This window comes from Zalophus californianus, chromosome 9 (genome assembly GCF_009762305.2).
Source record: "Zalophus californianus isolate mZalCal1 chromosome 9, mZalCal1.pri.v2, whole genome shotgun sequence".
In the NCBI taxonomy this organism is placed as follows: domain Eukaryota; kingdom Metazoa; phylum Chordata; class Mammalia; order Carnivora; family Otariidae; genus Zalophus; species Zalophus californianus.
In genome coordinates this window covers 134,372,072-134,395,736 of record NC_045603.1, presented here as the reverse complement: position 1 = coordinate 134,395,736, position 23,665 = coordinate 134,372,072, and the positions used below count along the sequence as shown (strand labels likewise).

General features: G+C 41.2%; 1 protein-coding gene across 5 annotated transcripts in view; it reads right to left on the bottom strand.

Moving 5' to 3' along the window:
• The window catches only part of PRKCQ (protein kinase C theta), a 175,666-nt gene that overhangs the window by 85,111 nt on the left and 66,890 nt on the right, over nucleotides 1-23,665 (bottom strand). For all 5 annotated transcript variants that reach the window (XM_027595466.2, XM_027595470.2, XM_027595467.2 and 2 more), the window contains exons 8-12: nucleotides 18,764-18,893; nucleotides 15,198-15,307; nucleotides 14,338-14,455; nucleotides 5,838-5,998; nucleotides 2,023-2,196 (exon numbers count right to left, since the gene is read on the bottom strand). In XM_027595466.2, coding sequence (XP_027451267.1) covers nucleotides 2,023-2,196; nucleotides 5,838-5,998; nucleotides 14,338-14,455; nucleotides 15,198-15,307; nucleotides 18,764-18,893 — 693 coding nt within the window. The remainder of the gene's footprint in view (nucleotides 1-2,022; nucleotides 2,197-5,837; nucleotides 5,999-14,337; nucleotides 14,456-15,197; nucleotides 15,308-18,763; nucleotides 18,894-23,665) is intronic.

Below are 23,665 nucleotides of genomic sequence, written 5' to 3'. Positions count from 1 at the left end.
GCAATATGTGTTATATACAATACATATATGATACATATACATGTGTGTGTGTGTGCGTGTGTGTACATATATTTGTATGTATACATAAACAGCAGGGGGAAAGTACCAGATGAAGTGTGATTACATCATGCTCCCAGAGGCCTGGTCTTAAGTGTATTTAGCAGTTCGATACAAGCCTCACAATATTTCAAGAGAAGAAGGGACACTGCGCACCCCAGGATACACAGACAATTCGGACGCAGACTATGAGCACGTGACAGAACTCCTCACTTTGCCTTTTAGTAACACAGCGACAGACATTTATGATCTCCAGGAGGAAATTTCTGGGAGGAAATCTAACTCATACAAGAAATTTCAAACTCTTTCTTGCTGCAGAAAATGAGCCTACCTTCTCTTAACTAGCTTATTATGCCTTCATTCCTTCCTGCTTTCTCTTCTAGCCACCCACACCTCTCCTGCCCAAGACCCTTCCCACGTACTTATACTCTAATTTCTAGTTTCTCTCAGCTCTGGGATGTAGAGGCTGCATTCTGCAACTTGGTTATCACTCACCACTGTTAGAAGAATCACTCCTGCCCCTTTAGTATTATAGTATGAAATTCCTGAGGTGAGTAACTATTATTATATATTTCCATATCCTCCATGGTGCTTTGGATACTATATATGATTATTAAGTGCTTTTTTTTAAAAAAAACATCTGGTTTCTCTTTTATCTAAGTATATGTATGCATTTATTCCTTCATTAAGCATTTGTTGAGAATCTACTGGGAGCTGGGGAAATAGTGACGAAAGGCCTAGTTGCCATCTACATTTTCTAAGTGATTCCCACAGTTTCCTGAACTCTACTACATTCTGTGATTGGGGCAGCTTAGAAGCCCTCTGGCACTCATATTTACATTAAGGTAGAACATTATAATACAGTCTTGAAACGGAACAACAGAATAAAGTCTTCATGCTCTTTGGATCTTAATCACACAGCCCCACATGGGTCTGCTTATTATTTTAGGCCATATACAATGTGGAGAGGGTGAAGGACAGTAGAAAAATGAAAAGAGAAAATCATAATGCTTGTGCATGAAGACTAATCTACAAGGATGTTCATTTCAGTGTTATTTAAATCAGAACAGAAAGTTAGAAGTGTCCTAATTAGGTAAATCATGTAGAATATTCACAGATGGGAGGCAATGCATGTAAGAGAGTGTTGAAAACATCAGTTACAGAATAGTAGGTATTTACAGTGGGTTTCTATTTTTATTTTACAAAACGCAGCGGGGGGGGGCAGTCTAGAAGGTTAAACTTCAAAGTATTAATGGTGAGTATACCCAGATGGTAAGATTATAAATGATTTTCTTCTTTGAGTGTAAAGCATTTTCCAAATTATCTATAATGATCTTAAATAACTTTTGAGTCACACACACAAAAAAATAGGCAATTAAAAAGAAATTTTTAAGGAATAAGGAGATCAGGAAGAGAATCGTCCCAGAATAATAGAACCGTCTGAGAGAATTCACCCTTTACCTCACCGTTCAGGCCTCACTCACTGATAAAGCCCACTGTAAAGGCTGCTTCTCTGCCGGCCATATGTAGGAAAATAATAGTGCACATGCATTTTGATCTACTGTCCAACTTTTGTCTCTTCAAATACATGTCTGGTAGATGAACAAACAAGAGTCACGTCTTTCTCCCTCACAAAGCACTGCTTTGTCAAGCAAGTCACAGGCTGCTTAGAATCCTTGTTATATAAATTAAACCGAATTCTAAGACACAAGCAAATAGACAAACCCAGAAGTAAAGCCCTTTCCCAACCGGCTATGTTAAAAAATTCGAAATAATATCTCCATGGTGTTTGGAAAAGAAACTCGTTTGGACAAATGGAAGGTGAGCTGAAAGGTGAAGAAGAAAATTACGGACACAATTCCCCATGTCTCCCAATGAGGGCGCCACAGGGGCACCCTGCTTAGATCGGCAGGTTTGCTGGGTGAGAGGCAGATAGATGAAGGGTTGTCCAAGTAGAAGCCTTACCTTGGTCTGGAATGTACAGAACATGTGTGTTAAGAATGGATGCTCCCAGGCCAAAGAGAGAACTCTCTTCTCTACCATCGTGCACTCAACATCATCGTCCATCAAAACCACGTCTTTCTTTAAGGCTTTTATTGCGAAAAATTGATTGGTTTTCTTGAACTCTGCTAGGAAGACCTAGAAGGAAGGGTAAGAAGTAACTTTATTTTAGAATTTGATCTCACACTCATTAAAGAAGAGACAAAATCCTGAGAGAGGTCTGTGTTGGGTGAGAAAAGAGGATTTCTTCTCTAATCCCCCTCTATCCCCTTTAGAGAGACAAAATAGAGTACTTCACTGATTTTAGGACATTACCTAGTAGTTTCATACTTGCTTTGTGCCTTTCAAAGGATCCCACAAAACTTCTGTACAATTGGATGGGTTGTCAGTCCCTGAAAAATTCTGTTTAAAAAAGTATGAACTCTCTGCCCAGGGACCTGAGTAAATTTATGCTATAAATTCCCAGAGACTAAGTGCATACTGAAGGAAGCAAGAGCAAGTAGCAGAGAGGATTTGATTACACTTGAAACATCAGTGCAAATGAGCATAAAACTTAGCTGAGTTTTACCCAGTTTTTCAAGGTGAAAAAAGAATACAAGGGAATAAAGCTTTCCTTATATGCTTAAAGAGTGTACCCCATTTCATCCAATGGCATAGGCACTAATGCCATTTTTAGGACCTACTACTACGTGTCACACACTCTGCTGTACTTTATATGTGCTATCTAATTCTTAGCTCACGACGCTCCACAAGACAGACAGTAATAAAAAAACAAACAAACTGGGTTTAAAGAGTAACTTCACTTGCTCAAATTCATGAGCTACTCAGTGGAAAAAATATAAGTCCAAATTTACTTTTTCTACTTGATTTCATGAATCTTATATGAAAGGACACCAGATGGCCTATAATGGAGAGTTTCTACAACTTTTGCTTTTGCAAATGATGCAGCAACAGATGATTGACAGTTGTGAGGACATGGCATTTGGAAACAGAAAACTCCAGCTTGGGTCTCTTTTACTAGCTGTGGGAATGTGGGCAAACCAATTAACCTCTCTGGGCTTCGGTTTCCTAACGTGTAAAAGAGATAATTGTCGTGACATTCTCCAACTTGCAGGACCGTTGTGAAAATCAAATGACTACCACATGGGAAAATGATTTGGAAACTATAAAATACTCTCTAAATGACAGTTATTAAGAATACTTGTCATTTGTTTCTTGACTTTTAGGGAATGTCAAAATCAATGACACCAAACCAGTACTGAAAATGCATGTGTCTATATTTAAAATAATATGGTGCAGATACAGAGCTTTGGGGTAGCTGGCCTGATAGAGGGCATAGAACTTAGATGGGATTGCAGACAAATGGATGATATGCATATCCCTGGAAGACAATGCTTTCTTTTTTCCTGGCCTTCAAAGTAAATGGAGAATAAGAATATACAGAGGCCACCATTTTGGCGAGAAACCATACTTCCTATCTAGAGCCCCAAGAAATAAGAAAAGCAAGTTTTGGAGTATCCTCAGTGTTGTCACAAAGGGAAATATGGCTGTCCCATTTTGCTTTGGTGCTTCGTCCTCCTGTCTTTGGGTCCCTGCTCCAGTCTTCTCGGTCTGTAGGGACTGAGGGGCACGCTGCTTTGGACACAGGCAGAGGATACCTGAGGCTCTCAGTTGTCCCTTGGGATATTTTTCTAAGGCTTGTAGGTTTAACTTAATGTCTTTCTTATTAACCTTGTTCAAGTATAGAAACCCACATGGGAACAAAGAAAGATAAACATTTCATTAACAACGAAAAGTGCTCTTTTGGTAATTGTTTCTTTCAATAAACATCCCCAAACCAGCCATAAACTAAGAAGCTGAAAAGGCAATTTCCATCTCTATAATGGGCTTTCAATTTTTGGTGACAGGTTATAATTGCACATTAATTGATGCTAAGTTATAATGAAGACCAGCTACAAAACTGCCTACTACACAGATTAACACCAAATGAGCCTGCTGTGTTTCATATCATTGTGGAAATGAACTAAAAGAATTAATGGATATCAGCTAGTTTACAGGGCAGAACAGATTTTGCCAAAAGCAATGCACTGGTGTTTAAATCCAAACCCTATTGTAGCATAATGTGATTCAGCTGTGGTGATGCTCAGTTGCATTCTAGTTTGTTATTAAATAAACTGGGTGAGTTTCCCAGCCGAAGTCTGGTGAGCAGGTGTGGAGCATAATGCTGGCTTTGGATGTACAAATTCGTAGGACGGTAGTCTCTGGCTAAAATTTTCCTAGGGGTTTCATCCAAGAATAAAACAACAGAGAGTGTCATTAATCTAGTAGATAACCTTAATATCCAGAATAATCTCAAGGCTCATGTTCCAAGGCATCTTTCTTTACACTCGCTGGCTTGAAAATGTTTTCCCACCACTGATAGTTGATCGTTAAATTGTGTCATCTTCCTCCTTCCCTCTCGTCCCTGACAGAGGCAGCCCATAACTTGTGTGTGTGGCAGGAAAGATATAGAGGAGCGACTTTCCCCATGAAACTTTTCTCATGTCTCTCAAGCTACAGCTTCGTTATGAAGTGAATTGTGTCCCCTCTGAAACATTTACCTCCTGAAGTCCTAAACCTCAGGACCTCACAATGTGACTGTATTGGGAGGCAGGGTCTTTGCAGAGGTAATCAGGTTAAAGTAAGTTCATTAGGGTGGGCTCTACTCCAGCATGACTCGCGTCCTTATAAGAAGAGAGATTAGGGCACAGAGACACACAGAGGGACGATGTGAAGACACCGGGAGAAGGTGACTGTTCACAAGCCAAAGAGAGAGACTTCAGGAGAAACAACCCTACTGACACTTAAGTCTTAGACTTCCAGCCTCCAGAAGGATAAGAAAATAAATTTCTGTTGTTCGAATCACTCAGCCTATGATATTTCGCTACATTTGTCCTAGCAAACTAATACAAGACTGAGGACATTTGAGAGAGAAAAAAAATGCATTCAAAGCAAAACAACACTCCAAGTTTGAGAAGAGAGCAAAAGAGAAACAACAACCAAAAAAACCTGTAAGAAATAGAAACTGGCTGAGGCAGCTTTTCATTTCTTTGATGTCCAAATATACCAAACTCATAATTGTGTGGGACATACATCTTTGAATCAAAATGGATTGGGAACAATGATTCCCACGGAAGCAGAGACCACTACTTCCTAGAGCTCCTGGGTTTCCTTATTTATTTCTTTATTTGTTTATTTACTCATTCATATTATTTTTTATTATAATTTATTATGTTAGTCACCATACAGTACACATCAGTAGTTTTTGATGTAGTGTTCCATGATTCATTGTTTGCGTATAACACCCAGTGCTCCATGCAATACGTGCCCTTCTTTTTTTTTTTTTTTAAGATTTTATTTATTTATTTGACAGAGAGATAGTGAGAGCAGGAACACAAGCAGGGGGAGTGGGAGAGGGAGAAGCAGGCTTCCCGCGGAGCAGGGAGCCCAATGGGGGGCTCGATTCCAGGACCCTGGGATCATGCCCCGAGCCAAAGGCAGACGCCCAACGACTGAGCCACCCAGGTTCCCCCACACGTGCCCTTCTTAATACTCATCACCAGGCTCACCCATCCCCCGCCCCCTCTAAAACCCTTATTCAGACCCCTCTCTATCCTGTCAAGAAATGCACAAGAATGTTCTCTCCACACCCACGACTGGTTCTCATCCCATGAGTTTAGGAGCTTTGCTTTTCAATTTCTATAATTTGGTCTGTAGAATTGTAAAGTATACTATCATACCTTGCCAAAACTTCCTTTCCCCAACATTTTGTGCAAGATAAAATCCTCGATTTTTAGTTTCATATGTATAGACGGTCTTTCTATGTTTGGTTCAGGTTCTGGACGGTGACACATTTTCTCCATTCCATCCAAAGGAGACTCCCAAGAGATTCCCTGAGGCTCTGAAAATAGCAAGCTAGTGGTTAAAAGTGAACAAGAAACAATGGAGGATCATTCTGGTTATTGTGAGAACACATTCTCTTCCACGTCCCACTCTGAGGCTCCATCCACAAAAATGGGGAGAAGGGCCCCCTGTGAGCCCGGCATTTGGGCCATGGACTGTATCTCTTATCTACCCAACAAACTGGGAGAAATTTCATGTTAAGAAACATATTCTAATTAGCAAAAGACCATAGATGCAAAACAAAGGAGCACTTTAAAACATTTCAAATCATGCACAAATAGAGATTTTAACCAAATTTGAGGAAAATGGTTCTCTGCTACTTGCATGGCTCACAGGCACAGTGGCAACATGTGATGTTGCATGTGAGGGATGAGGAAATGGAAAGCAGACTGATGGAGATCTGAATTGCCTCATCCCTTGCTGTATTAAAATCAGCCAATTTGTTCCTCGCTCAATGCCAGAGGAAGTGCAGAAAACTTTTTAACATTTATTTTCTTCTTACTGAAATATATTTGACACATATTATGTTAATTTAAGGTGTACAACACGTTGACTTGATACATTTATATATTGTGATATAACCGCCATTTTACAACAGCACCTCTATCACATCACATGATTTTGTTTCTTTTTTTGTGGATGGGATAATGATATTTCTTTTCTTTTCAATCCCCAGATTTACTTTTCATTTTCTCCCTAAACCCAAGGAAAATAAATACAGGCATCCCCCATGTTTTGAAAGTTCACGCTTGCCACTTTGCTTACATGAAAGATCTATATTACTACCTGTTATCACTAACCGAAAAAAAAATCTGGAGAGGATTTTCTCTTTTACAGAAAAAAGAAAAGTGCAAATGATATTCCCCATTGGTTCTGCAGCAAGCCAGCAAGAGGCAGTGCACCTGAGCATCAAAAGTGGCGCCACCCAGTCCCTTCCCCAGTAACTGCACTCAAGCAGCTCAGCATCCAGCATCCAGAGTTTTGAACTGTGTGAGCATCTGTGCTTGATGTCGAGTATTCTGTGCCTCAGTTAGCAACATGTGTTCTAAGCTATTAGAAAAGCCTAAGGGGAATTTTTGGGTCTGGGAATACTGAAAAATTGTACTATATAAATTAACAGTAATTGCTTCTTTGCTTTATGCTATTCTGGCTTATAAAAACTTTCATGGAGGAGTCATGGGGAAGATGGCAGAGAAGGAGGATCCTGAGCTTACCTCATCCCATGAGCACAACAAGATAACAGCTACATCTATGCAACTATCACTGAAAACGACCCGAAGACTGGCAGAACAGACCATCCGCAGTTGATTATAGACAAGAGGAAGCATTTAGAAAGATAGAAGGATCTTTCCTTCTATCTCTATCCAACTAGAGATACAGTTGGGAACCAAACCCACATGAGACTAGCCACAAATGGGAGGGACACCACCAGCACAGAGAAGCCAGAGGATCAGATGCCACAGAAGGCACCTCTGGCATGGGGGCCTGCACTGGGAAGACAAATCTCAATAACATTTGGCTCTGCAAACCAGTGGGGCTTAAAATTGGGAGCTGTAAAAATCAGCGACCTTAACTTTGAGGAGAGTAGGAAGGTGACAGGAAACTGAGTCCCCACTATATAGAACTTAAAGAACCACCATGATAACTTGGCCCAAGACAGCACAGAAGCAACAGTTTAAAAAATGGCTGCAGTATACATGAAGGAGATCTATGGATTAATCTTAGAATGTGTGCTGGAGGGTCAGGGATCTTGAGGAGATTTCTCTGGGAACAAAACTGTTGGCGGGCACCATTTCTCTTCCCCTTCCCAAGCCAAGATAGCCAGATGGTTGTGAGAGCCATCTACCTTGCTAGCACCACGTGCTCTGCCCCAGCAGTCACCTGTGGACCTGCCCCATTCAATCTGCCCACTTCAGCAGGCATCTCTCCAAAGCAGTTCTTGCCCCACCACACCCCACAAGAAACCCCAGTAGGGACCAGCACCATTCCGAAGTTTCTCCCCGTCTGGGGCAGAGGGGAGATAACTTCATACACCAGTGCACCCCTTGTTCCAACAACTCAGTCTCAGCTGGCTGTGCAGGGAACAATCCCTGCCACTCAGTGTACCTGCAGCTGTAGCAGAAAGGCTAACTCTAGATAGGCTGACTGCTGGTCCCACCCACCAACAGCCCCACAGTGGCTTTAGACAGGCCTCTCAGTAGCTTGGGGAAGAAATCCTGCCCTGTGCACCCATAGCAGGCAAAGTGGGTCAGTGCCGCCTGCTGGGCTGGAGGCAATATGGCTCAGCCTCCCCAGTAAGGTACATGCAGTCCAGCCAGGGACACCTCTAGAGCTCCTAATTATGATGACCAGGGGGATTGCACTTCATGACACCATAGGACCTCTTCTCATCAAGGCCACTACTTTCAAGACCAGGAGATGTAGCTGAATTACCCAATACACAGAAACAAACACAGATAGACAAAATGAGACAAAGAGATATCTCAAATGAAAGAACAAGACAAAATCACAGTGAAAGAGCTAAATGAAATGGATAAGCAATTTTCTTGATAAAGAATTCAAAGCAGTAGTCATAAAGATACACCCAGACTTGAGAAAACAGTGCATGATCTCAGTGAGAACTTCATCAAAGAGATAAAAAATATAAAAAAAGAACCAGTCAGAGCTTTAGAATACAATAACTAAAATAAAAATACACTAGAGGGAATCAACAGCAGGTTAGAGAATGCAGAAAAACAGCTCAGCAATCTGAAAAAAAGAGTAATAGAAAGGAACTGAGCTGAACATCAAAAAGAAAAAAGAATAGTGAAATATAAGAATAAGTTAGGGAACTCGGCAACACCATCAAGAATAATAACATTTGCATTGTAGGGATCCCAGAAAGATGAGAGAGAAAGGGGGACAGAAAATTTATTTGAAGAAATAATAGCTGAAAACTTCCCTAATCTGGGGGAAAAATAGGCATTCAAGCCCAGGAGGCACAGAGAGCCCTAAACAAGATGAACCCAAGGAGGTCCACAACAAGACACAGAATGATTAAAATGGCAAAAAATAATGATAAAGAGAGAGATCTTAAAAGCAGCAAGAGAAAAGAAAACAGTTACAAACAAGGGAAATCCCATAAGACTATAGCCGATTTTTCAGCAGAAATTTTGCAGGCCAGAGAGAGTAGCATGATATATTCAAAGTGTTGAAAGAAGAAACGTGCAACCAAGAGTAGTCTATCCAGCAAGGCTATCATTCAGAATAGAAGGAGAGAGAGAGAGTTTCCCAGACAAACTAAAGTTAAAGGAGTTCATCACCACTAAACCAGCTTTATAACAAATGCTAAGGGGAATTCTTCAAGTGAAAAGAAAAGGCCATAATCAGAAGAAAATTATGAAAGGAAAAAATTTCACTGGTAAGAGCAAACATACATTAAAGGTAGTAGATTAATTACTACAAAGCCAGTATGGTGGTTAGAGCACAAAAGTAGTAAAATCAATTATATCTACAAAAATGAGTCAAGGTATTCACAAAATAAAAATAAAAAGATGTAAAATATGATATCATATACAGAAAAGGTGGGGGAAGAGTAAGAATTTAGTACTTTTAGAGTGTTTGAACTTAAGTGGCCATCAACATAAGATAGACTGCTATACACATAAGAGGTTATATATGAACCCAATGGTAAACACAAATCAAAGCCTAGAATAGATACACAAAACATAAAGAGAAAGGAATCCACGCATAACACTAAAGAAAGGCGTCAAATCACAATGAAAGAGAGTAATGGAGGAAAGAAAAAAGAAAACAGAGAAAAACTACAAAACAGCTAGAAAACAATGAACAAAATGGCTATAAGTACAAACCTATCAATAATTACCTTAAAGATAAATATACTAAATGCTCCAATCAAAAGTCATAGCATGCCTGAATGGATAAAAAAACAAGACTCATCTATATGCTGCCTACAAGAGACTCACTTCAGACCTAAAGACACATACAGACTGAAAATGAAAGACGGGGAAAACATATGCCACGCAAACAGAAGGAAAAACAAAGGCTGGGGTAGCAGTACTTATATCAGACAAAATAGCCTTTAAGACAAAGACTGTATCAGGAGACAAAGAATGGTGCTACATAATGATAATGGAATCGATCCAACAAGAGGACATGAAATTGTGAATATTTATGCACCCAACATTGGAGTACCAAATTATATAAAGCAAATATTAACATATGTAAAGGGAGAAGTGGACAGTAATACAATAATAGTAGGGGACTTTAATATACCACTTACATCAATGGATAAATATCCACACAGAAGGTCAATAAGGAAACGGTGGCTTTGAACAACATATTAGAGCAGATGGACCTAACAGATATATACAGAACACTCCATCCCAAAACAGCAGAATACACATTCTTTTCAAGTACACATGGGACATTCTCCAGAATGCATCACATGTTAGGCCACAAAAAAATGTCAGTAAATTTAAGGATACTGAGGTCATATCCAGCCTCCATTCCAACCACAATGGTATGAAACTGGAAATCAACTACAAGAAAATCTGGAAAAAACATACACGTAGAGCTAAACGACATTCTCTTAAACAACAAATGAGTCAACAACTCAAAGAGGAAATCAGAAAATATATGGAGACAAATAAAAACAGAAAGACAATGATCTAAAATCTTTGGGCCATAGCAAAAGCAGTTCTAAGAGGGAACTTTATAGCAATACAGGGCTACCTCAAGAAATAAGAAAAATCCCAAATAAACAACCCAACCTAACAAAAACAAAGCCCAAAGATAGTAGAAGGAAGGAAATAATAAAGATTAGAGATGAAATAGAAACTAAAAAGCAATAAAAATTTCAATGAAACCAAGAGATGGTTCTTTGAAAAGGTAAACAAAATTGAAAAACCTTTAGTCACAATCATCAGGAAAAAAGAAGACTCAAAATCAAATGAAGGGGGAGAATAACAACCTCAACCACAGATATACAAAGGATTATAAAAAAAATTATGAAAAATGGAGTGCCACCAAGTTGGACAACCTAGAAGAAATGGATAAATTCCTAGAAACTTATTCTAAGATTGAATCTTGAGGATATACAAAATCTGAACAGACTGATGGATTACTAGTAATCATATTGAATCAGTAATCAAAAACTCCCAACAAAACACCAGGACCAGTTGGCTTTCAGGGGAATTCTATCAAACACTTAAATAAGAGTTAATACCTATTCATCTCAAACTATTCCAAAAATACAAGAAGGAAAACTTCCCAATTCATTCAATGAGGCCAGGATTACCCTGATACTAGCACCAGGCAAAGATGCCACCAAAAAAGAAAACTGTAGGCCAATATCTCTGATTAACTTAGATGTAAAAATCTACAAAAATTATTAGCAAACTGAATTCAGCAATACATTAAAAAAATCATTTACCACAATCACGTGGCTTTTATTCCAAGGATGCAAGAGTAGCTCAAAATTTACAAATCAATCAATGGGACATACCACATTAACAAGAGGAAGGATAAAAACCACATGGTCATCCCAACAGATGCAGAAAAAGCATGTGACAAAATACAACATTCATTCATGATAAAAACTCTCAACAAACTGGGCTTAGAGGGAACACCTCAACATAATAAAGACCACACATGACAAACCCACAGCTAACATCATACTCAATGGTGAAGAACTAAAAACTTTTTCTCGAGATCAGGACAAGATAAGGATGTCCACTCAAGCCACTTTAATTCCATACTGTAGTGAAAGTCCTAGCTGCCAGCCATCAGAAAAGAAAAAGGAATAAACACCCTCCAAATTGATAAGGAAGAAGTAAAACTGTCACTATTTGCAAATGACATATTATATTTAGAAAACCCTAAAGACTGCCCCAAAATACTATTAGAACTAATGAAAGGAAAGTCAAAAAATGCAAAATTAATATACAGAAATCTGTTGCATTTCTATACACTAATAACAAAGTGGCAGAAAGAGAAATTAAGAAAACAACCCCATTTACAATTGCATCAAAAAGAATAAAATACTTAGGAATAAACTTAACCAAGGAGGTGAAACATTTACTCTGAAAACTATAAAACACGGATTGAAGAAATGGAAGATGACAAAAACAAATGGAAAGATGTTCTGTGCTCACGGATTGGAAGAATTAACATTGTGAAAATGTCCATACTACCCAAAGCAATCTACAGATTCAGTGTAATCCCTATCAATATACGAACAGCATTTTTCACAGAACTAGGACAAATAATATTAAAATTTGTATGGAATCACAAAAGACCTAGAATAGCCAAGGCAATCTTGAGGAAGAACAAAGCTGGAGGTATCACAATCCCAGACTTCAAGATATACTACAAAGCTAGAATAATCAAAAGTTTGGTCCTCACACCGAAACAGACATGTAGATCGATGAAACAGAATAGAGGGTCCAGAAATAAACCCATACCTATATGGTCAATTAATTTATGACAAAAGAGGCAAGAATATACAATGGGGAAAAAACAGTCTTTTCTTTCTTTCTTTTCTTTCAACAAATGCTGCTGGGAAAACTGAACAGCTGCATGCAAAAGAACAAAACTGCACCCCTTTCTTACACCACACACAAAAATAAACTCACAATGGATTAAGACCTAAGTGTGAGACCTGAAACCATAAACCTCCTAAAAGAAGACACAGGCAGTAATCTCCTGGACGTCAGTCTTAGCAGCATGTTTATGGATATGTCTCCTGGGCAAGGAAAACAAAAGCAAAAATAAAGTATCGGGACTACATCAAAATAAAAAACTTCTGCACAGCAAAGGAAACCATTAACAAAACAAAAAGACAACCTAGTAAATGGAAGAAGGGGTTTGCAAAAGATATATCTGATCAGGGGTTAATATCCAAAATATATAAAGAACTTACATAACTCAACACACACACACAAAAAACTATTAAAAAATGGGTAGAGGACCTGAACAGACATTTTTTCCAAAGAAGGCATACTGATGACCAACAGACACATGAAAAGATGCTGAACATCATCAATCGTCAGGGAAATGCAAATCGAAACCACAGTGAGGTATCAGAATGTCTAGTATCAAAAAGACAAGAAATAGCAAGTGTTGGCAAGGAGGTGGAGAAAAAGGAACCCACATGCATTGGTGGTGGGAATGCAAACAGGTATGGCCACTGTGGAAAACAGTATGGAGTTTCCTCAAAAATTAAAAATAGAACTACCATATGATCTGGTAATTCCACGACTGGGTATATACCTAAAGAAGATGAAAACACTAACTCAAAAAGACATATGCATTCCTATGTTTATTGCAGTATTATTTACAATAGCCAAAGTATGGAAGCAATCCAAGCGCCCCTCAACAGATGAATGCATAAAGAAGATGTGGTCTATATACAATGGAATATTGCTCAGCCATAAAAAGGAATGAGATCTTGTCATTATGACAACAATGGATATGGAGGATATTATGGTAAATGAAATAAGTCAGACAGAGAAAGACAAATATACAATTTCACTTATATGTGGAATCTAAAAAAACCAAACCAAACCAATTCTTAAATATAGAGAACTGGTGGTTGCCAAAAGATTGGGCAGGGAAGCAGGTGAAATAAAGGGAATTAAGAGGTATAAACTTCCAGGTACAAAATAAATAAGTCACAGCATAGGGAATATAGTCAATAATACTGTTGTAACATTGTATGGTGACAGATGAGCACTGAGTAATATACAGAATTGTTGAACCAATGCGCTGTACACCTGAAACTAAGCAATGCTGTATATTAATTATACTTCAATTAAAAGAAAGTTTTCACAGAAATACTATACTTTAGGATAGTGGGAGAAACCTGTATTTTATAATGTATGCTGAAATTATTCAGTTCCCAGATTCCTGTAGGCATATCCTCTCGTGAACTACTTTCAGAAAGTAGGCTGGATAAATTTCCATAATGATAAATGTTGAGGCCCCACTATTCTTGCCCTTTCTACTCTTAAATTTCCATTTCTCCTGTGGCGTTGGAGATTTATGGTAGATTTATTTTTGCAAAACCTTTTACAGTGACAGGAAGTAACATTCTAAAATCCTAAGGAAACACTGGCTGTTCTTTACTACAGACCTATCCCATTTTCTCCTTGCCCTCACTTCCCACCCTCTTCCAAAGGTCTCCTAACGGGGCACATTTCTGGTCTCACTTCCAAGAAGTAGGAGCCTCCCACCGATCAGACCAGGTAAATGGAGAATTTAAATGCAGACGACTCGGGTTAAGGTTGACCAAGATTAATTATGGACAGTGATTCTACTGAGGATCAGGGTAGCTACCTTTTTTCCCAGGTGCTGGTACACAAGGCAGCCTCGCTTCACCTTTTATGGAGCATGGGAGACCAATTTCAACCGGACCTTCTCTGAAGATGTGTTCAGTATCTCTTAAGCAGCGAGCCTAGATTATAAACAAAGAGTCAGACCACTCACCTACCCACCCACTCCTGCTGGGACAGCTCAGTCTACTGCCATTGGGGATGAGATCCGTTTAAGATTTCCTAAATGCATTAGATAACCAACATTCTTCTTCCCATTAGCACTCTTTTAGGATCCCATACGCTGTAGGAGACTATCTATTGTATTTTATGCACCAGCAGAACACATTCACTTCCTTCATATTTTTCCAGGGGGCCAACTGGTTTCTCCTACGGTATCTACATCATTCAGTCACAAATAAGAATGGAGGGTCAATGGATGGAAAAAGACTTACATAACCAACACCAAGACTTAAAGAGGGTTTGTTCTTGGATATGTAAGTTCAACAGGCTAGTGCTGTGCATGTGAGTAAATGGCAAGGCAAAAGTTGCCCTGGACTCCGTGTTCTGTGCACATTTTAGGGATGATTCTAGCAAGTATATAGGTATAAAGCTGGTAATGAATCCTCAATAATTTTAATGAATTTGTTTCTGCCCCTGCTCCTTCCACAAAGAATTTAAGATCTTAAAAAGATCTATGCAGTTCAAATGCATTAAATAAATAAATATCTCAAAGTGGGGATATGCACATGAGGATGAAAGCCAGAGTCAAGACAAGTGCTCAGGAATAGACTCCACGTTGTCCCACAGCTCAAAGGGCAAAAGGACTGGAGTAGTCCTTGCTAAGCTGAAATTGCAGGAACTCAACCTAAAACCCTTTCCTACCTGTTGAGTGCTCTCAATCATTGCCAGCGCTTCAGCCATTAGCTTCTGGTTTATGCCACAAAGATTGGCCACCTTTGTCTGGCATCTGTGATGTACATTCATGCCACATGCTGAAAAGGAGAAAGAGACACTGAGCAAGAGCAACAGACCTCACTGAGTGGACTTTGCACAGGACCGTTTTAGGTACGCATATGTTGAGGGACAATTGGCAAATCCCTGGAGCCCTCTTCCCCGCAGAAGGAGACACGGCATTCAAATAAATTAGGGCAGTACTTTTATGATGCCGCTATGCATCTACCTCCTCTTCCCAAGACTACATACACAGGCCAGTCATTCCTCAATGGGATGCTGGGGAATGACTCCCAATTGAGTCAGAACCAGAGCCTTGCGGACAGGCTGCTGTCAGTATGCATTTACACTGTGCCCCTGCTGAGAGAAAAACATGGTTCAGGCCCTCCCCGGAGGGAATGTGCGAAGCTGGGACGCGAGGTGATTTACTCTCACTCTGGACTGGAGTCCAAGCATCCCCTTTCCCACATGGATTGCAAGGAGCTTCTCTCCCCTCTAAGTTGAAGCCCAGGGAGCAACCTCAGCCTGCAGAACTGAAATGGAAATGGTGGGGGTGGTCTGTGCTTAGGGGCAGGAGTGGGAGGACAGAAAGTATCCTGGAGACCACATCCTCACCCGGTGGCAGAGTTGGGCTAGTTCAACCAAATGATCTACACAGACCTATGATTCTGGGGGAATATTCTGATTCATTAGTCCCGAAAACAGTGCAATAAAGGTCCACCCTCCACTTACTGTGATCCCACGAGCTTTCTTGGATTGGGATGTGTGTGCACATGTTCATCTGTATAAAGACAGCTACTACTTCATGTTGTTAGTTTAGAATATTAAAATTCTGCTTATGAAACATTGCAATAAATTACAATAAAAATATCTAACTTAAGATTTCCAAACTCTGGCTGATAGAATTGTATTGTCAAGTCCTATTTCATTATATCAAGGTCTATTAATAGGGATTATTATAAGGCATTAGGCAGGAGAGGCTATAAAATAATGCACGTTTACCCTCACCTGTTCATTAGCCCATTTGTGTGCAAAGAACTTAGCACAGTGATTGGCATCAAATAGGTACTCAACAAATACAGCTTCTCTTTCATCTTCATTATTTATTCGGATAAGATATGTTTTAAAATATTTAAGTGAAATTTTATCAGGCTTCAGCCTTTAGTTTTAACTAGCTTACTCTTCTCAGAGAATTCATAATAAAACAAAATAAAATAGCATTTTCTGTGTAAGTAGAGACCAATAGAGACCACTACTTTCTGTGCAAGTAGAGACCAGTACCAGTCCCAGCATAAATGCAATGATATAACCCAAATCCATTCTAAGTGAAATCTTCCACGTATATCTAAAGTCTTTAATATAGTAACAATGCTGCTGATGAGGGCTCTCTGCCTTTCTGAACTTAGCATGACTTGTTGATGCAAGTCATAGTGGACTTGTTGATGCAAGTTGCCCATTGGGAAGCCCTCAGTTGCATTTCTTTACTCGTCACCACAAGCCAAAGGGAAGCAGTGAGCAAGGACTGAGCATGAGGCGTTGGAGAGTTTCACTTTGTTTTTTTCACATGGTAGCTGGACCTAAGCTTGTCTCGGACACACTCGCGTGAAGGCAGGCCCCATTCCCACTATGATAATGTCATATGTCTCTGTTACTAACCTATTAGGTGATAACTCGATCTCTGTGAGTGCAAACAGTCCCTTTGGATGATGATTTTCATGGGAATTCAAGTGGAGAGAGAAAAGGACAGAGTCCAAATGAAGGGAGGCCCTACTTAGGAAGGTGGCTTAGAAGAGAACAAGACAGAAAGAGCAGGGCCGAGGCAGAGGAACAGAGCCCAAAGAGTAGATTGGAAGGGGAGGTAAAGTCAAGGGCATGGGGGGCGGCAAGGGCACGGTGATATGTGCAGGTGTCAGCCTCAAGAGCAGAGGGTGTTGGGGAGGAAAGGGAGGGGAGGAAAGGGGAGGGGAAAGGGCTGCCTGGCTTGCAGGAGGCAAGGGGAGAGAGGGAAAGGGAAGGGACCGGGGAGAAAGAATGTTAGGGGGGGATGGAACAGAGCAGGTGTGTGGGCCATGGAACAATGGCGAGGAACGCTTGCGGAGGTTCTAAGCTCAGAGGCATCGCTGGGCTGTTGGCACCACCGCGCAGGTGGGGCGCTCAGGCTCTGGGGCAAAGGAATTTGCACTGTGAGGGAGACCATCAGAAGATTCGGGGAACCATCGGAGGGGATCTGATTATTCATGCCTGCTCGTTCAATTCGAACGATAAAATAACTTCTTGCCTATGAACTCCTAAAGATAAAGATACTCCATAGAGTACGAGGCCCACCTGTGTGCTCTTGAACAGGTGTAGAGAGCAAGGGGCACAGCGGTATTCCTAGAGGGATTATTAAGGTGAATTTTCACTGCATGTGGGTTTTGCCGTCAGCAATGGTTTGAAAACCTAACCCTCCCTGTCTCCACTAAGATGCCACTCCAGACTTCACCAGACACATGAGCACAGTGGGGATGAGGAAGAGAAGGCTGGTGAAGGTGACCTTCACCTTTATCACTTAAAAGATAAGAACTGCCAAAGATTAAGCCAGTGGCATAAAACAAAATGGAGCGGCCAAGAAAAAAACAAAGTGGCTTCCATATTTAATAATTCGAAATAGGCCTCTGCTGCAGCAGGGTGCCTTCCTCTTTGAATGTCTGTCTGGCCCTGCCCCACCCTCACCCGCACTCAGAAGGCAGAAGTGCCTTGCTGGAATCTTCCCTCCCTACTGCCTAATCCTGGCATAACAGCATCTCCGTTTCTAACGGTTATCGCCTTAGCAATTTGAACTTTTAGAGTAAGAAAGTGCCTTTTGCGCTTTCCAGAGCTGAAAACCTCGATGAGGCTCTGTTGCAATGCCAGCCTTTAAGGAGAGATCAGAGGAGGGAACATGAGGGTCAGTGCAGGGCTGGGCTTCTTCCTTGGCACACTCTGGGCATCGACCTTCCAGTTTAAGTCACAAATGCCTATGTGCAGGACCATCCATCAGCCAAGTAGATGTGTCGGGCTTACTCCTTGATGGGCTGCAGGGGGGAATCTTAAGGCATAAGGGAGAGCGACAGTGGGGGCATAGCTTGAGCTGCCAGGGTCAGAAGGGGCAGTCCCAGAACACCAGGAGACAAAGGGCAGGCCCCAGGGAAGGAGGCCAGTCGGGAAAAGTGCCATCTTCCTTTCTCCCCAGCATGAGGTACAACAGAAGGATGACGGGCTAGGAGACTTGACATTGAGCCTGAATAGGTTTGCACTTCTCTGGGATCCTGGGATGCTGGTGTTGGGAATGGGAGGAAAAGAGCAGAAGTGGTCTGTTGTCCTGGGAACTTCACATTCATGATCTCAGGGTCATCCGGGCTAGCTGGAGAAGTCAACCCTCTGTGCTCCCTCTTCCCCTCGTGCTCTCCATTAAAGCTACAAAGCCACCCTGTAGGGGTTCCGTACCAGGGCCCATGCTCATTTCCCACTGGACTCACCATCACACTTGAGTCCTTGCCTGGCCAGGCCCCACAGCAGGGTCCCACAGTGCTCACAGAAGGTCGGGCTTTTGTAATTGTAGACTTTAAATCTATGCGGCATGTCAATTTTGAACCTCTCCTTGTGGAACTGAAAGAAGGGAGAACGTGTGACCATACGCATGTCGCTGGTTCTCAGCCTCTGGTATCTTAGCAGCTACTCCAGCATAACTAACAGAGCACTAAAAACACTGGAACTGGAGGGTGTTATGCTGAGCGAAATAAGTCAATCAGAGGAAGACATGTATCATATGACCTCACTGATACGAGGAATTCTTAACCTCGGGAAACAAACTGAGGGTTGCTGGAGTGGTGGGGGGTGGGAGGGAGGGGGTGGCTGGGTGATGGACATTGGGGAGGGTATGTGCTATGGTGAGTGCTGTGAACTGTGCAAGACTGTTAATCACAGATCTGTACCTCTGAAACAAATCATGCAATATATGTTAAGAAAAAAAAAGAAGATAGCAGGAGGGGAAGAATGAAGGGGAGTAAGTCGGAGGGGGAGACGAACCATGAGAGACGATGGACTCTGAGAAACAAACTGAGGGTTCTAGAGGGGAGGGGGTGGGGGGATGGGTTAGCCCGGTGATGGGTATTAAAGAGGGCACGTTCTGCCTGGAGCACTGGGTGTTACGCACAGAATCATGGAACACTACATCAGAAACTAATGATGTAATGTATGGTGATTAACATAACAATAAAAAATGTAAAGGGAAAGAAAAAACACTGGAATGATGTGTGCTTTAAGCCATAAGCTTTACTTGTCAAGCCTTACAGCCATGGCCAAAGAAGGCAGGCAGCCCCTAGCTCTTCCAGGCAGGGGGCATGTATGAGCCATACGCATACCAAGTAACCAGCACTACGCTGAGGTATGAGGCCTCCGCACAGGCAGGCTAAGTCTTCAGGACGATGCGACTGGATTATCTGCGTGGGATCTGGGTGAGCATCACACTGCCCTTCCTATTTTAGTATACATATCGCCTTTTCTTTTTCAACCCAGAACTAGGACTCTAGCCTTTGGACGATGTTGTATAATTCCTCCTCTAGAGGAAACACTGCTGTGGGTTCATGAGTATAGAAGCCTAAGGATGAAGCATTTCATAGCTATTACACATGGACTGGAGCAGGTGAGCAGCAGGTAACAGGTCCTGCCAGGTGCTATGGATAAGTATGTCCCATGTATTATCTTTTTACACATGTGATATTGCAAACACCCCCTTAAAGGAGCATTTATTAGAATCCTCATTTGCTAAATGAGGAAGTTACGCACAGAGAGGGCAAGACACTTGTTTAGGTCACATGGCGAGCAAGTGAGCTGGGACATCTATGAGCCTGAAGTCAGAATCAGCCTATCTTTCCGTCACTACCCTTTCTTCTCTCAAAGTCAGTGTGACGAGCGAGGGGATGGGGGGAAGGGAGACGAGAGAGGGATGCTGGTGGTTGACATATTACAGGATTTTCTGTTTTGTTTTGTTTTCCAGAGTTGAAATTCTCTCCTTTAGCCAAACATATCACATGAACAACAACAATAACGAAATCATGAGGTTTGGTTCCTGGTAAGGATACCAATATTCCTGTGTAACATAGAAAGTTTTACTTAAGACTAATAATCTCCACAGAAGTTTTTTTTATTAAAGAGTTTCTTTGGGATTGTGCACAGCAAAGAAGCCTTTTTCATTAACAGTGATACATCTAATCTTTCCACGAAGGACGTTGGCCAGCATTGGGTCATGAGAATAGCTGTTTAGAATTGTTTAAACGTTACTCAGAACTTACTTTAGCCATTTTCAACCAAGAAAAAGTGATTTTCAGATCTCATTTTGTATAAACATTTCCATACAAATCTGAACAATTTATGTCAAGGTCCAGGCTGGAAGACTTCTACCTCAAATCTTGACCCTTAGCTCAAAATAGTTCAAGATATGTCTGGAAAAGACTATGGATTTGTACTTTGCAATATGATATTCACTTAGCCACATGGGCCAAGTGAGTACCTGCGAGGTGGTAAAACAATATGCTATCGGTATAAAGTACATACTGGGTTCTGAAGAGTTTTTATGAGAAAAATAATGTGAACTATCTCCTTAATTTTTATATGAGGATACCTGAAAATTTAAAATTGCACTCGTGGCTCTCATTCTATTTCCAGGAGACATTAGCCATCGAGGTTAACAGTCATTCTTATAATTTGTGGTTTTCCCAGGAAAACTGAAGGCATCAAGTAGAGAGAGCAGGGAGGCAGGCCAGGAGGTGGCAATTTGATTTAAACAAACAAAACACTTGTCAGAGAAAGACATATTATACGATCTCACTTATATGTGGAATCCAAAAAACAAAACAAAAACAATCACACCAAACTCACAGAAAGGGATCAGACTTGTGGTTTGCAGAGGTGGGGGGTTAGGAGGAAGGAGAAAGTAGAGGAAGGTGGTCAAAAGGTACTTCTGGCTATAAGATAAGTAAGTCCTAGGGAGAGAATGTACAACACGGTGACCACAGCTAACACTGCTGTGTGATACACAGGGAGTAGATCTTAAGAGTTCTCATCACAAGGAGAAATCTTGTTTTCTCCTTTTATTGGATCTATATAAGATGGATGTTAGCTGAACCTACCATGGGGATCATTGCATAGTATATGTAAGCCAAATCATCATGCTGTATGCCTGAAACTTATACAGTGACATATGCTAATCATTGCCTAATAAAACTGGGGGCGGGGGGAAAGTCTATCACACTGCTCTGGGAGATTGAGATCTGAAATTCTGTCCCAGCCCAGCTACTTATATCATAGGCGACTGACTGCAGACAAACTAACTTCTTTGAGCCTTAGCGGAGTCACTTTTAATAGGAGATTGTCCCATTCTGACTCTAAATTTTAAAAGAAATTCTGCTCTACAAAACCCAACCAATTTGCCTTCTCTGTGCCCACCCCTTGGCTGGAGAAAATCACACACCTGGGCAGGCTGGCCCTTCAAACTCAGGTGGACTTCCCACTGTCCTCAATAACCCTACTGCTCTTCTCCAGCCACCTTGCTTTTCCATCCCGAGATAATTCTCTCACAGATCCTTTCTCCTCAAAGCCACTTGCTGCCTTCTCTTCTTCCTTCCCACAAATCTTCAGATGACACCAAAGGTAAGCTGTCTAAGGGAAGCTCTCTCAACGCCTGCCCCCAAATCTACAGTCTGCCATCATCTGCCCTTTCTGTTACAATTGATGATCCATCCATCTTTCCATTAGAGACCCATCTTCACATCTGCTTTAGACATCTTTCCCTCTTGCCAAGGGTGAACTTATTCCCCCTTGACTGCTTTGGTTGTTGCTTTCTCTCCAGCTTCATCCATCTCTCCTCTCTCTCTCTAGCTACGGGAGTATTTCCATCCCTTGGGTGTCACCTCCTTTAGCAACTGTTCTGGTTCAGTGAGCTTCAGGTTAATGTTCTTGATAATATTAGCACATAAATTGTTTCCATGTCATCAATTCTCAGTAACCCTCAGTGTTGGTCAATGAAGCAAACACTTCTACGGTTCTCTGAAATTTCTTGGATCAAGGGCTCTGGAGATCTCCACGTGGTTCTCATTTTTCTCAACATCTTAGCTACACTGAATGCACTTGACCCCTTTGCTTTCTGGTTTCTGTAACTTCATGTACTCTTAATATATGAAGGGCCCTCTCTGAACTCTTATTGTCAGTCTTTATCACTTTATCACAAACTCCTTCTCTTCTACCTAACATGTAACTTTAGATTCCTTTGGGGAATTTATATATTTGGTCTATTGGCTCCTGTGAATTCCAACTGCATGTAAAACTGTCCACTTGCTACCTCCCACTTGGATGTCTACAGGCATCTCTGGCCGCACGTAGTAAAAATTGAAATATTAATTTCTCCTCCAGTCTTTCATTGCTATGTTTCTGCCACTTCCCCACTGCTCAAGACAGAAACTTAGGCATCATCTTTATTTCCCTCTCTTTTATTTTCCACTTCCAATCCATTGACAAATCCAGTCATTTCTAACAAGGAAACCACCCGACAATCTGCTCACTTTGTTCCATCTCCATTGTTACCATATTGGTACAAGCCATCAACCTTCCCCCTTGGGGGGAACTTCTGCAGTCACCTCTAGTTTTTATGTTCATACCTCAACCCACAATTTCCCCTACAGCAGTCACCAAGTGGGCTTCCCACTACAGGTCAAATAAAATCCAACCACTTCTCCAGGGTCTAAAAAAAACAAAAAACCCCCATCTAATCTAGGTCCTACCAAGTTCCCCAACGTTGTGTTCTATTCACTGTCTTGCCCTTGCTGTTCCAGCCGCATGGTCTCATTTCAGTTCCTAGAACACGCTCTTTCCCCCTTGGGGCCTTTTCTGTCTGGAGGCTGCTTCCTCCTGCTACTCATATGGCTGGTTCCTTTCACCCTTAGCTCTCAGCTTAAATGCTCTCCTGGGAGATGCCCTGGTCTTCGGATTAAGTAGGGCACTCAGTTTTTCTCCATCATCACACCTTGTTGGTTATTTAATATAAATGGAAACAATACATTGCTGTTTGTTAATTATGTGTTTCCCTAATTTTGCAGTAAGGTCTATAAAGGCAAGACCAGGTCTATATTGTCCTCTGCTGTGCATTGTACATAGTACAGTATCTTCCATGTATTAGATACACACTAAATATGGGGTAACATCTAACCTGTCCCCATGCCATGTACCTTAAAGTTCATTATGAAAGAAACACTTGCCCCCCAACATAAGAGTTATATTTCTGTTACATCTCACACTAACCTTGTAAAGGCTTACACCTGTGTTTTGTCACCATTTGCCTCTATTCCTTAACTGTCGCTTCTAGCTATAGATGCCACAAGAGTTGT